This window comes from Anomaloglossus baeobatrachus, chromosome 2, assembly GCF_048569485.1.
Source record: "Anomaloglossus baeobatrachus isolate aAnoBae1 chromosome 2, aAnoBae1.hap1, whole genome shotgun sequence".
NCBI classification, from domain to species: Eukaryota; Metazoa; Chordata; class Amphibia; order Anura; family Aromobatidae; genus Anomaloglossus; species Anomaloglossus baeobatrachus.
In genome coordinates, this window is record NC_134354.1 from 234,335,518 (window position 1) to 234,350,734 (window position 15,217).

Genomic DNA, 15,217 nt, shown 5'->3' on the forward strand with positions numbered 1-15,217 from the left:
GCACCTGGGTATTGGAGCACACAGACATGACGCAGACACTGGCACACTGGATAGTGGACAGGTACAGGGAAACGCTGGCACACAGGAGTAGGTCAGTGCGTAGAGAAACGATGGCCCACTGGATAGAGGACAAGTACGAGGAAACACTAGCACACCGATGAAAACTAGTACATAAAGAAACACTGGCACACTGGTGTAGGCCAGCGCGTAGGGAAACACTGGCATGCCTGTGTAGACCAGTGCGTAGAAGAAACACTGGCACACCGGATAGCGAACAGGTACATAGAGACACTTGCACACTGGTGAAGACTAGTGCATAGAGAAAAGACAGGCATACTGGATAGTGGACAAGTGCATAAAGACACTGACACACAGGTGGAGATCACGGGCACACTGGTGTAGACCAGGGCAAAGAGAAACACTGGCACACTGGGTAGTGGACAGGTACATGAAGACACTGACACACTGGATAGAGGGCAGGTACCTGGAGACACTGGCTTACTGGTGTAGTAGACCAGTGAGTAGAAAAAAACACTGGTACACTGGGTAGAGGACGGGTACTTGGAGACACTGGCACAGTGGATAGTGGACAGGTTGACATAAAAAGTGGACAGGTCAAAAGAACATTGACCCTGTGGAAGATAGGTACATAAGGAACACTGACACGCTACGATAGGTAGGGACATGAGGAACATTAACACACTAGATAGCGACCCTACGGTAGATAGGGAAATGAGGAACACTGACACACTAGATAGTGGGTACAGCAGAATAGGCAGGAAAACGAAACACACTGACCGTGGAAGTGGACAGGACCCCAGAACACTGGAGTACTCCTGGAGATGGGCAGGTCAGGGACAGCACATTGGAGACGGGTGACTTGCCGGAGGACCGGTGGTCCCTAGCAGAGTGCGTGTGGAAGAGTGTTATCCCGTACTTGTAGAAGTGGAGGGAATCTGGGCATGCTGTAGTATGAGGTTGCTAATACTCCCTGAAGCAATTCTAGACATATAATATGTGTCAGAGGGGAGACAGCTCACTGTAAGTGAACGGGAACTCAGGGATCAGGAATAGATGCCTATGGCAGTAAATAGTGCTTCCAACAAATAAGAGGAAAAAAAGGGTTTGGAGGCATGCTTAAGGCCGTTTTTTTGTTTTTGTTTTTTTATTTATTACACTCTCTCTCTCTCATCAGTCTTGCAGAGACTGGGGGCAGTAAGGGAGGCCAGGAGAGATCAGTGGTGCCCGGGCAGCCCGGAGCGGTTACTGTGGGGGAAGCCTAGCTGCAGGTAGCGCAGGGAAGCTGTCGGCCTGCGAGGGTGCGCTGGGCCCTGAATCGCACTGGCTGCCTGCGGGGAACGCTGAAGCTGCGGCGGCGTTACTTACCACGCCGAGAGGCTTGGTCTGTGGGGCTGGAAGGGCGGGCAGAATGACATCCCCCGGAGGTCTCGGCACCGGGGAGTGACATCAGGTGCCAGGAAAGAGGGGGGCGGCGCCTGCACGAGGAAGCAGGAGAGCCGGATTGTGAGCTCGCGCGACAGGGGAGGCGAGCCAAAGTTTGAAAAGCCTGCGTGGACAGAAGAATTTCTGGCTGGGGGCGTGGCCTGGAAGGCGCGCAAACGCTTAGCGGTGAGAGGCCAGGACGCTGAAGGGGGTGTGGCGCAACTGAGGAAGAAGGCCGCAATGGAGCCGGGGGCTAAATTTTTTAAGGTAGGCCGCCGGAGGGGACGCCTATTAGCGAACGCAACGGCAGGGGATGAGCGCAGGGGGGGGGGGGCGATCGGGGGAGCGCAGGGAGGCCACACTACAGGGGGAGCAAACTACAGAGGGGCCTGCGGTAGATGGCTATAAGGGAAATATCAGGATCCCCTGACCCAGGTGGTGAAGGGGCTGTGGTGAATATATAAAGACGGGATCCCTCCCCCCATGGCCCGGAACGGGGGAGAAGGAGGGGGAGTGCAGAGTACTTATCTTGAAGGTCCCGCATTGTCCTGAGGTGACCCTGGAATCATCCTGAAGGCGAGCGAAGACATCTCGACGGTCGTCCCGGGCATAGTCAAAGGGAGACCGGAGGGGTACCTCTCCATCCCAGGTACGGTCTTAGTCTTCCTACCCCACAATCGGGCTCGGGAGCGAGAGAGTTTGGGGAGGGGGGCAGGACCCTCCGCCTTTATCAACGAAGTCGCACTTTGCCTCAACGCGGATGCACCTCGAACACTCTTCTGTGTTGGAGGGGCTGGGTTCACTGCCAGACAGACACGGAGGACAACAGTAGTGGCGGACGGACCCCACTTCTGTGCGACCGGTCTCTAGGTGGGAGAGCAGGGTGAGCGATAACACCCTGTCGCCCGACGAGCTGTGTCTGAAAAACAAAGGGAAAACATTAATAAAACACAACAATACAAACCTGAGGGGCTGAGAGCAGCCCCTGCGTGTCCAACCTCCTCGGACACTAAGCAAAAACTGATCTCCTCAGCTCCGGTCGGTGGGTGTATACTGTGGGGGAGGAGCCAACTTTTTTATTTGCATAGTGTCAGCCTCCTAGTCCCAGCAGCATACACCCCATGGTTTCCTGTGTCCCCCAATGAAGCGATAGAGAAATAAAATGTGTAAAAAACGAAGGGAATTTTGTTACTTACCGTAAATTCCTTTTCTTCTAGCTCTTATTGGGAGACCCAGACGATTGGGTGTATAGCACTGCCTCCGGAGGCCACACAAAGCAATTACACTTAAAAGTGTAAGGCCCCTCCCCTTCTGGCTATACACCCCCAGTGGGATCACTGGCTCACCAGTTTTAGTGCAAAAGCAAGAAGGAGGAAAGCCAATAACTGGTTTAAACAAATTCACTCCGAGTAACATCGGAGAACTGAAAACCGTTCAACATGAACAACATGTGTACCCGCAAACAAACCAAAAATCCCGAAGGACAACAGGGCGGGTGCTGGGTCTCCCAATAAGAGCTAGAAGAAAAGGAATTTACGGTAAGTAACAAAATTCCCTTCTTCTTCGGCGCTCTATTGGGAGACCCAGACGATTGGGACGTCCAAAAGCTGTCCCTGGGTGGGTAAAGAAATACCTCATGTTAGAGCTGCAAGACAGCCCTCCCCTACGGGGAGGCAACTGCCGCCTGCAGGACTCTTCTACCTAGGCTGGCGTCCGCCGAAGCATAGGTATGCACCTGATAATGTTTGGTGAAAGTGTGCAGACTCGACCAGGTAGCTGCCTGGCACACCTGTTGAGCCGTAGCCTGGTGTCGTAATGCCCAGGATGCACCCACGGCTCTGGTAGAATGGGCCTTCAGCCCTGATGGAACCGGAAGCCCAGCAGAACGGTAGGCTTCAAGAATTGGTTCCTTGATCCATCGAGCCAGGGTGGCCTTAGAAGCCTGCGACCCTTTGCGCTTACCAGCGACAAGGACAAAGAGTGCATCCGAACGGCGCAAGGGCGCCGTGCGGGAAATGTAGATTCTGAGTGCTCTCACCAGATCTAACAAATGTAAATCCTTCTCATACCGATGAACTGCATGAGGACAAAACGAAGGCAAAGAGATATCCTGATTAAGATGAAAAGAGGATACCACCTTCGGGAGAAACTCCTGAATGGGGCGCAGCACTACCTTGTCCTGGTGGAAGACCAGGAAGGGAGTCTTGGATGACAGCGCTGCCAGCTCAGACACTCTCCGAAGAGATGTGATCGCTACCAGAAAAGCCACGTTCTGGGATAGTCTAGAAAGTGAAACCTCCCTCAGAGGCTCGAAGGGCGGCTTCTGGAGGGCATAGTACCCTGTTCAGATCCCATGGATCTAACGGCCGCTTGCACGGGGGAACGATATGGCAAACCCCCTGTAGGAACGTGCGCACCATAGGAAGGCGTGCCAAACGCCTCTTGAAAAAAGACGAATAGCGCCGATACCTGACCTTTAAGGGAGCCGAGCGCCAAACCTTTTTCTAACCCAGATAGCAGGAAAGAAAGAAAGGTAGGCAATGCAAATGGCCAGGGAGACACTCCCTGAGCAGAGCACCAGGATAAGAATATCCTCCACGTTCTGTGGTTCTTAGCGGACGTGGGCTTCCTAGCCTGTCTCATGGTGGCAACGACCCCGTGGAATAATCCTGAAGACGCTAGGATCCAGGACTCAATGGCCACACAGTCAGATTCAGGGCCGCGGAATTCCGATGGAAAAAACGGCCCTTGGGACAGCAAGTCTGGTCGGTCTGGTAGTGCCCACGGTTGGCCGACCGTGAGCTGCCACAGATCCGGATACCACGCCCTCCTCGGCCAGTCTGGGGCGACGAGTATGACGCGGCTGCAATCGGATCTGATCTTGCGTAGCACTCTAGGCAAGGGTGCCAGAGGTGGAAACACATAAGGGAGCCGGAACTGCGACCAATCTTGCGCTAGGGCGTTTGCCGCCAGCGCTCTTTGATCGCGAGACCGTGCCATGAAGGTTGGGACCTTGTTGTTGTGCCGGGGCGCCATTAGGTCGACGTCCGGCCTTCCCCAGCGGCGACAGATTTCCTGAAACACGTCCGGGTGAAGGGACCATTCCCCTGCGTCCATGCCCTGGCGACTGAGGAAGTCTGCTTCCCAGTTTTCTACGCCGGGGATGTGAACTGCGGATATGGTGGAGGCCGTGGCATCCACCCACATCAGAATCCGCCGGACTTCCTGGAAGGCTTGCCGACTGCGTGTCCCCCCTTGGTGATTGATGTATGCCACCGCTGTGGACTTGTCCGATTGAATTCGGATCTGCTTTCTTTCCAGCCACTGCTGGAAGGCTAGTAGGGCAAGATACACTGCTCTGATTACCAGAACATTGATCTGAAGGGTGGACTCCTGCTGAGTCCACGGACCCTGAGCCCTGTGGTGGAGAAAAACGCTCCCCACCCTGACAGACTCGCGTCTGTCGTGACCACCGCCCAAGACGGTGGTAGGAAGGATCTTCCCTGTGATAATGAGGTGGGAAGAAGCCACCATTGCAGAGAGTCCTTGCCGTCTGTGAAAGGGATACTTTCCTGTACAGGGATGTTGACTTCCCGTCTCATTGGCGGAGAATGTCCCATTGAAGTGAACGCAGATGAAACTGCGCAAACGGAACCGCCTCCATTGCCGCCACTATCTTCCCGAGGAAGTGCATGAGGCGTCTTAAGAAGTGCGACTGACCTTTAAGGAGAGTCTGCACCCCAGTCTGTAGTGACCGCTGCTTGTCCAGCGGAAGCTTCACTACCGCTGAGAGGGTATGAAACTCCATGCCAAGATACGTTAGTGATTGGGTCGTGACAGGTTTGACTTTGAGAAGTTGATGATCCACCCGAATGTCTGGAGAGTCTCCAGCGCAACATTCAGGCTGAGTTGGCATGCCTGTTGAGAGGGTGCCTTGACAAGTATATCGTCCAAGTAAGGGATCACAGAGTGTCCCTGTGAGTGCAAGACTGCTACCACTGCCGTCATGACCTTGGCGAACCCCCGTGGGGCTGTCGCCAGCCCGAATGGCAGAGCTACGAACTGAAGCTGGTCGTTTCCTATCACGAAATGTAGAAAAACATTGGTGCTCTGTAGCAATCGGCACGTGGAGATAAGCATCTTAGATGTCTATTGATGCTAGGAAATTTCCTTGAGACATTGAGGCAATGACGGAGCGGAGGGTATCATCCGGAACCGCCTGGCCTCCACGTGCTTGTTGAGCAGTTTTAGGTCCAGAACGGAACGGAAAGAGCCATCCTTGTTTGGCACCACAACCAGATTGGAGGAAAACCGTGTCTTGTTCCTGAAGAGGAACCGGGATTACCACTCCTTCTGCCTGCAGAAGAGCACCTGCTCGGTGGGGATGTGGGGACGTTCTGAAGAATCGAGTCGGAGGACGAGAACAGAACTCTGTCCTGTGCACGTGGGCACACTGTCCCTCACCCACCGGTCTGTGACCTGTGGCAGCTAAATGTCGCCAAAGGCGAGCGAGTCTGCCATCAACCGCGGATGCGGAAAGATGAGAGAGCTGAGAGTCATGAGGAGACCGCCTTGGTAGCGGTTCCTCCGGCTGCCTTCCTTGGGCGTGATTGAGCCCGGTCGGCAGCTGAGCCACTCTGAGGCTTTTCAGCCCTTTTGGACGAGGACAATTGGGACCTGCCCGAGCCTGGGAAGGACCGAAACCTCGGCTGTCCTTCCAGGACAGTATTAATAGGGTAAGTCGCAATACAGACATTGCGAGGTTACGGACGCCCCTGCGGCACAGATGTACTTGTGCTCAAGACCAGCTGCACAAGAACAGCTGAAAAGCTTAGGGTGCCCATACGGCTGTGAATGCCGGAGCAACCGACACGCCGATAGCCTCACAGACAGATTTCAACCAGAGTCCATCTGTCTGTCAATGGCATCTGTAAGTGAAGTCCCATCTCCACTGCAACTGTGGCTCTAGCCGCAAGCCTGGACATTGGAGAATCCACCTTTGGACCCTGGGTCCAACGCCTGACCACGTCAGGGGGAAAGTGATAACGTGTATCCTTAATACGTTTGGAGAAAACGCTTATCTGGTAAGCGTGGTGTTTCTGGACTGCTTCTCTGAAGTCAGCGTGGCCAGAACACTACTCAATATACGTTTGAGTTTGAAATGGGACTTCTCCTGCTGTGAAGCTGACTCCTCCGCTGGGGGAGCTGAGGGAGAAAAGATCCAACATTCCATTGATGGACGCTATAGGATCATTCCTTATGGCGTCACCATCCGGTGTATCCGGAGTGAGAGCGGTGTCAGGATCAAAGTCCTGATGAGCTACGTCTACCTCATCATACAGAGAGCCTCCTGGGACCCCCCCGGAGCACCGATTTTTAATCCAAGTGAGGGTGGCCAGGGAGCAATGATCCAGATTGCCCATGGCCTGTCCGGACTGCAAGTCTCTATCCCATTGCAACTCCGTCCCTGTCCTTGGACAGGGTTGAGAGGTGGTTCGTTTGGCCACGTCAAGTAGAGACCCCGGCTGACCAAGTGCTACAGGGGAGCATTGCACCCAATGGGGAGCAGTGCCGTGGAACAGTATCACATGCAGCAAAAACAGCATCGAAAGCCTGTGTTGCTTATATGCTGCTGCCGACTTATAGAGCCAAGAATGGCGACCGTACAGTGCAATGTATATCATACAAGCATAAAGTACAAATGAACACTGCAGCACATGCAATACAAGCAGCATAGAAAGCCTGCTTTTCTGCTGCTGTAGACTAGCCATCTAGGGGAATAGAGCCCAGAATAGCGACCATACAGTGCAATGTATAGCATACAAGCATAAGTACAAATGAACACTGCAACCCCTGCAATACAAGCAGCATAGAAAAAAACCTGTGCCTCAGCACCCTTGCTTTTCTGCTGCTGTAGTCTAGCCATTCTATGGTGAATATAGCCAAGACTAGTGACCGTACAGTGCAGTGTACAGCATACAAGCATAAATACACATGAACACTTCAGTACGTGCAATACAAGCAGCATAGAAAGCCTGTGCCGTAGCACCCATGCTTTCCTGCTGCTGATGTGTCGCCATCTAAGAGGGCATATAGCCCGAAATAGCGACCTATGCAGTGTACTTAAATACAAATAGACAAAACTGCGGTATTTAGTGTCAGCACCCCAGGTGCCGCTTACCGCCCGCCTATAAGCGGGTGTGAGGTCGCCCCATTCCTGTTGGTTGCCCAGAGTCCGTTCTCCCAGCTCGGGCTGCAGGAATGGCTGCCGGCTTCCTTCCCCAGCTCGTGTGAGTAGGGGCGGGCCGTGGGCGTGCCCCGAGTCAGAGCGGGAAACCTGGCGTCCCACAGTGTCTAGTGAGAGGGCTGGAGCATGTAAATAAGGCTCCAGCCCTCGGCGCTGCTGAGTGTACAGCGTCTCTCCCCTACCCTGATTGACAGGGTGGGGGCGGGAACGAAGCTGAGTTAGGCCGCAAAAGCCGGGGACTGGATTTATGAGCGCCGCCGCCGTAAAAGCGCGGTCGGCGCTAAGTCCCCGGCGCACTACAAGTCCCAGCCGCGCCGCCGCTCACGGAGCGTCCGGCGCGGTAGTTCCCAATAAATAAAGTCACTCAGCTAGGCTGCAGTGACTGTAACCCTTTACTGTCCCCGGCGCACTAGCACACCCAGCAAGTCTGGAGTGTGCTGTGCCTGTGTGTACGGGGACACAGAGTACCTGAATGGTGCAGGGCCATGTCCCTGAACGGCACTCCCGCTCCACATCCAGCAGGTTCAATGGGTCTGTGGATGGAGCCCGGCCTCAGGGCTTTGGGGCCGGTAAGATCCCACTTCCTCAGAGCCCCTCAGGGGGATGGGGAAGGAAAACAGCATGTGGGCTCCAGCCGCCGTACCAGCAATAGGTACCTCAACCTTACAAACCACCAGTGGGGTGAGAAGGGAGCATGCTGGGGGCCCCATATGGGCCCTCTTTTCTTCCATCCGATATAGTCAGCAGCTACTGCTGACTAAACAGTGGAGCTATGCGTGGATGTCTGACCTCCTTCGCACAAAGCCGAAAACTGGTGAGCCAGTGATCCCACTGGGGGTGTATAGCCAGAAGGGGAGGGGCCTTACACTTTTAAGTGTAATTGCTTTGTGTGGCCTCCGGAGGCAGTGCTATACACCCAATCGTCTGGGTCTCCCAATAGAGCGCCGAAGAAAAATACATTTAGCAAAAGTAGAAACTGAGAGACTCGTTGCTAAGGAAAGCAAAACAAATCCCAAACTATTCTTTATTTAAACAGTAAAATGATTAAAATTGATGGTGTTGGCCCTTTAAAGAACAATGAGGGTAAAATTATAGAGAGCGATGTGGGAAAAGCAAATGTTGTAAATACTTTTTTCTCAACTGTGTTCGCACAAGAAAAGCATATGCCAGGGGAAGTGCAGAGTTATCAGGTAAATGCCCCATTAAGTATGGCCAGCCTAACCCAGGAAGAAGTGCAGAGCCGACTTAGTAGCATTAAAATTGACAAATCACCAGGCCCTGATGGCATTCACCCTCGGGTATTAAGGGAGTTAAGTAATGTGATAGACAGGCCTCTATTCCTTATATTTAAGGGCTCTATAGAAACTGGGTCTGTTCCACTGGATTGGCAGCAAATGTGGTACCAATATTCAAAAAGGAATCTAAAAGGGAACCTGGAAACTATAGGCCGGTAAGCTTAACATCTGTTGTGGGTAAAATGTTTGAACGGTTTTTAAGGGATGCTATTATGGAATGTCTCAATGTTAATAAATGTTTAACTCCATATCAGCATGGATTTATGCAGGACCGCTCCTGTCAAACTAACCTGATCAGCTTCTATGAGGATGTAAGCTCTCACATGGACCGAGGAGAATCATTGGATGTCATTTATCTCGACTTCGGTAAAGCATTTGACACTGTCCCAGATAAAAGACTGCTAAGTAAAATGAGAAAGCTTGGGCTAGGGGAAAATGTGTGTAAATGGGTAGGTAGCTGGCTTAGTGATAGAAAACAAAGAGTGCATTTTGCATTCTCAGATTGGGCCAGGGTTACTAGTGGGGTACCACAGGGGTCTGTATTGGGCCCCCTACTTTTTAATATATTTATTAATGATCTGGTGGATGGCTTACAGAGTAAAATATCAGTATTTGCAGACGATACAAAACTATGTAAGGTAGCTAACACAAAGGAGGACAGTTTGCAACTACAGATGGATTTGAGTAAATTGGATAATTGGGCTGAAAAATGGCAAATGAGGTTTATCACTGATAAGTGTAAGGTTATGCACATGGGAAGGAGAAACAGATGCTACCATTACTTATTAAATGGGAAACTGCTGGGGAAATCAGACATTGGAAAAGACTTAGGCATCTTAATCAATAAGAAGCTAAATTGGAGTGCCCAGTGTCAGGCAGCTGCCACCAAAGTAAATAGGGCGATGGGATGCATTAGAAGAGGTCTGGGGGCACAAGATGAAAACATCATTCTCCCTCTGTACAAATCACTCGTCAGATCACACTTGGAGTATTGTGTGCAATTTTGGGTGCCGGTGCTCAAGAAAGACATTACTGAACTTGAGGCGGGCAACTAAAATAATAAATGGAGTGGGTGCATTACAATACCCAGAAAGGTTATCAAAATTAGGTCTATTTACTCTAGAAAAGAGAAGACTTAGGGGAGACCTAATAAATATGTACAAGTATATCAGAGGGCCATACAGAGATCTCTCTCATTATCTGTTTGTAGCAAGGACTATGACAAGAACAAGGGGACATTCTCTTAGTTTGGAGGAAAGAAAATTTCTACATCAGCATAGAAGAGGGTTCTTCACGGTAAGAGCAGTGAGGCTCTGGAACTCTCTTCCTGAGGAAGTGGTGATGGCCAACTCACTGAATGAGTTTAAGAGAGGAATGGGAATGGATGCTTTTCTTGATAGCAAAAGTATAGAAGGTTATAAATAGCATAATATTACAGGTAAATAGTTGACCCAGTTTAGGATTCGGGAAATAATTTTTTCCCTATGAAGTAAACTGGCTTCTACTCTGTGGGGTTTTGCCTTCCACAGGTTCAACACTGGAGAACATAGGCACTAAAATAGGCTGAACTAGATGGGCATAAGGTCTTCCTTCAGCCTTAGAAACTATGTTACTATGTTATTATTGATTCAATCTTCAGAAACCATTGAACTCTCATAAGCAATGTGGGACGTTCTGAAAGCTCCAACTTGAATATTTCCCATTTTTTTTTTACTAAACATCTGATATCGAGACAGCCTCTTACAAAGCTTCCAAGTTATGCACAGAAGAAACTACAGGCATTTTTACCAGATGCTCACTTTTTGTTTTCTGGGTGGACAAGTTCATTGGCCTTGACATAAGAGATGACCACATTTCTGACATCACTGGGCGTTAGGACATCACCTTTTCTACAAAACAGCAAAAAGAAAGAATCATATGTGGCCATTACAAGTGAGTGTCACAATCAACTGTGTCTCTCCACTCTACCTCCATACAGTAATATTTACTCAGCAAAGAAGGGAATTTTGTTTACTTACCGTAAATTCCTTTTCTTCTAGCTCCTATTGGGAGACCCAGACAATTGGGTGTATAGCTTCTGCCTCCGGAGGCCACACAAAGTATTACACTTTAAAAAGTGTAACCCCTCCCCTCTGCCTATACACCCTCCCGTGCATCACGGGCTCCTCAGTTTTGGTGCAAAAGCAGGAAGGAGGAAACTTATAAATTGGTCTAAGGTAAATTCAATCCGAATGATGTTCGGAGAACTGAAACCATGAACCAAAAGAACAATTCAACATGAACAACATGTGTACACAAAAGAACAACAGCCCGAAGGGAACAGGGGCGGGTGCTGGGTCTCCCAATAGGAGCTAGAAGAAAAGGAATTTACGGTAAGTAAACAAAATTCCCTTCTTCTTTGTCGCTCCATTGGGAGACCCAGACAATTGGGACGTCCAAAAGCAGTCCCTGGGTGGGTAAAAGAATACCTCGATAAAAAGAGCCGAAAAACGGCCCCCTCTTACAGGTGGGCGACCGCCGCCTGAAGGACTCGCCTACCTAGGCTGGCATCTGCCGAAGCATAGGCATGCACCTGATAGTGTTTCGTGAAAGTGTGCAGACTCGACCAGGTAGCCGCCTGACACACCTGCTGAGCCGTAGCCTGGTGCCGCAATGCCCAGGATGCACCCACGGCTCTGGTAGAATGGGCCTTCAGCCCTGAAGGAATCAGAAGCCCAGAAGAACGGTAGGCTTCAAGAATCGGTTCCTTGATCCACCGAGCCAAGGTTGACTTGGAAGCCTGCGACCCCTTACGCTGGCCAGCGACAAGGACAAAGAGCGCATCCGAACGGCGCAGGGGCGCCGTGCGAGAAATGTAGAGCCGGAGTGCTCTCACGAGATCTAACAAGTGCAAATCCTTTTCACATTGGTGAACTGGATGAGGGCAAAAGGAAGGTAAGGAGATATCCTGATTGAGATGAAAAGGGGATACCACCTTAGGGAGAAATTCCGGGACCGGACGCAGAACCACCTTATCCTGGTGAAACACCAGGAAGGGGGCGTTGCATGACAGCGCTGCTAGCTCAGACACTCTCCGAAGTGATGTGACTGCCACTAGGAAGGCCACCTTCTGCGAAAGGCGTGATAGAGAGACATCCCGCATCGGCTCGAAAGGTGGTTTCTGAAGAGCCGTTAGCACCCTGTTAAGATCCCAGGGTTCCAGCGGACGCTTGTAAGGTGGGACTATGTGGCAAACTCCCTGCAGGAACGTGCGGACCTGCGGAAGCCTGGCTAGACGCTTTTGAAAAAAAACGGAAAGCGCCGATACTTGTCCCTTGAGAGAGCCGAGAGACAAACCCTTGTCCATTCCGGATTGAAGGAAAGAAAGGAAAGTGGGTAAGGCAAACGGCCAGGGGGTAAAACCCCGATCAGAGCACCAGGATAAGAAGATCCTCCAAGCCCTGTGATAGATCTTGGCGGACGTTGGTTTCCTGGCTTGTCTCATAGTGGCAATGACATCTTGAGATAACCCTGAGGACGCTAGGAGCCAGGACTCAATGGCCACACAGTCAGGTTGAGGGCCGCAGAATTCAGACGGAAAAATGGCCCTTGAGACAGCAAGTCTGGTCGGTCTGGGAGTGCCCACGGTTGACCCACCGTGAGGTGCCACAGATCCAGGTACCACGACCTCCTTGGCCAGTCTGGAGCGACGAGGATGGCGCGGCGGCAGTCGGACCTGATCTTGCGCAACACTCTGGGCAGCAGTGCCAGAGGAGGAAATACATAAGGAAGTCGAAACTGCGACCAATCCTGAACTAATGCGTCCGCCGCCAGAGCTCTGTGATCTTGAGACCGTGCCATGAATGCCGGGACTTTGTTGTTGTGCCGAGACGCCATGAGGTCGACGTCCGGCGTTCCCCAGCGGCAACAGATCTCTTGAAACACGTCCGGGTGAAGAGACCATTCCCCTGCGTCCATGCCCTGGCGACTGAGAAAGTCTGCTTCCCAGTTTTCTACGCCCGGGATGTGAACTGCGGAGATGGTGGAGGCTGTGGCTTCCGCCCACAGCAGAATCTGCCGAACTTCTTGGAAGGCCTGACGACTGCGTGTGCCTCCCTGGTGGTTGATGTACGCAACCGCCGTGGCGTTGTCCGACTGTATGCGGATCTGTCTGCCCTCCAGCCACCGATGGAACGCCTTTAGGGCTAGATACACTGCCCTTATCTCCAGAACATTGATCTGAAGGGAGGACTCTGTCGGAGTCCAGGTTCCCTGAGCCCTGTGGTGGAGGAAGACCGCTCCCCACCCTGACAGACTCGCGTCCGTCGTGACCACAGCCCAGGATGGGGGCAGGAATGATTTTCCCTTCGACAAGGAAGTGGGAAGAAGCCACCACTGAAGAGAGGTTTTGGCTGCCAGTGAAAGAGAGACGTTCCTGTCTAGGGACGTCGACCTCCTGTCCCATTTGCGGAGAATGTCCCATTGAAGTGGACGCAGATGAAACTGCGCAAAGGGAACTGCCTCCATTGCTGCCACCATCTTCCCTAGGAAGTGCATGAGGCGCCTCAAGGGGTGTGACTGGGTCCGAAGGAGAGAGTGCACCCCTGTCTGCAGCAAACGCTGTTTGTCCAGCGGAAGCTTCACTATCGCTGAGAGAGTATGAAACTCCATCCCGAGGTAAGTCAGTGATTGGGTCGGTGTCAATTTTGACTTTGGGAAATTGATGATCCACCCGAACCTCTGGAGAGTCTCCAGAGCAATGGTCAGGCTGTGTTGACATGCCACCCGGGAGGGTGCCTTGACTAGGAGATCGTCTAAGTAAGGGATCACCGAGTGGCCCTGAGAGTGTAGGACCGCCACCACGGATGCCATGACCTTGGTGAAGACCCGTGGGGCTGTCGCCAGGCCGAAAGGCAGTGCCACAAACTGAAGGTGTTCGTCCCCGATGGCGAAACGCAAGAAGCGTTGATGCTCTGGTGCAATCGGCACATGGAGATAAGCATCCCTGATGTCGATTGAGGCTAGGAAGTCTCCTTGGGACATCGAGGCGATGACAGAACGGAGAGATTCCATCCGGAACCGTCTGGTTCTCCGATGTCTGTTGAGCAGTTTGAGGTCCAGAACGGGGCGGAATGATCCGTCCTTTTTTGGCACCACGAACAAGTTGGAGTAAAAACCGCGACCACGTTCTTGAATGGGAACGGGAATCACAACTCCTTCTGCCTTCAGAGTGTTCACCGCCTGAAAAAGTGCATCTGCTCGCTCGGGGGGCGGAGATGTTCTGAAGAAACGAGTCGGAGGACGAGAGCTGAGCTCTATCCTGTAACCGTGTGACAGAATGTCTCTCACCCATCGGTCTTGGACATGTGGCCACCAGGCGTCGCAAAAGCGGGAGAGCTTGCCACCGACCGAGGATGCGGTTTGGGGAGGCCGAAAGTCATGAGGAGGCCGCCTTGGAGGCGGTTCCTCCGGCGGTCTTTGGAGGACGTGACTTAGACCGCCATGCAGAAGAGTTCCTCTGGCCCTTCTCTGACCTGTTGGACGTGGAGGATTGGGACCTGGCTGAGGGCCGAAAGGACCGAAACCTCGATTGAATTTTTCGTTGCTGAGGTTTGTTTGGTTTGGACTGGGGTAAGGACGAGTCCTTTCCCTTGGATTGTTTAATAATTTCATCCAATTGCTCGCCAAACAAACGGTCGCCAGAAAATGGCAAACCGGTTAAGAACTTCTTGGAAGCAGAGTCTGCCTTCCATTCGCGTAGCCACATGGCCCTGCGGACTGCCACCGAATTGGCGGACGCTACCGCTGTACAGCTCGCTGAGTCCAGGACGGCGTTCATGGCGTAGGACGAAAAGGCCGATGCCTGAGAAGTCAAAGACACAACTTGCGGAGCAGAGGTACGTGTGACTGCACTAATCTCAGACAGACAAGCTGAGATAGCTTGGAGTGCCCACACGGCTGCAAAGGCCGGAGCAAAAGACGCGCCTATGGCTTCATAGATGGATTTCATCAGGAGCTCTATCTGCCTGTCAGTGGCATCCTTGAGCGATGAACCATCTGCCACTGATACTACGGATCTAGCCGCCAGTCTAGAGACTGGAGGATCCACCTTGGGACACTGAGCCCAACCCTTAACTACGTCAGGGGGGAAGGGGTAACGTGTGTCATTAAGGCGCTTAGTAAAGCGCTTGTCCGGAAATGCTCTGTGCTTCTGGACAGCATCTCTGAAGTTAGAGTGATCGAAAAACGCACT

The 15,217-nt window shown here is 52.1% G+C and overlaps 1 protein-coding gene across 1 annotated transcript in view; it reads right to left on the reverse strand.

Annotated features, from left to right (window-relative positions):
* Window positions 1-15,217, reverse strand: part of EIF2D (eukaryotic translation initiation factor 2D) — a 102,719-nt gene that overhangs the window by 14,832 nt on the left and 72,670 nt on the right. The window contains exon 11 of the mRNA XM_075333692.1: window positions 10,785-10,874. Within this exon, the coding sequence (XP_075189807.1) occupies window positions 10,785-10,874 (90 nt within the window). The remainder of the gene's footprint in view (window positions 1-10,784; window positions 10,875-15,217) is intronic.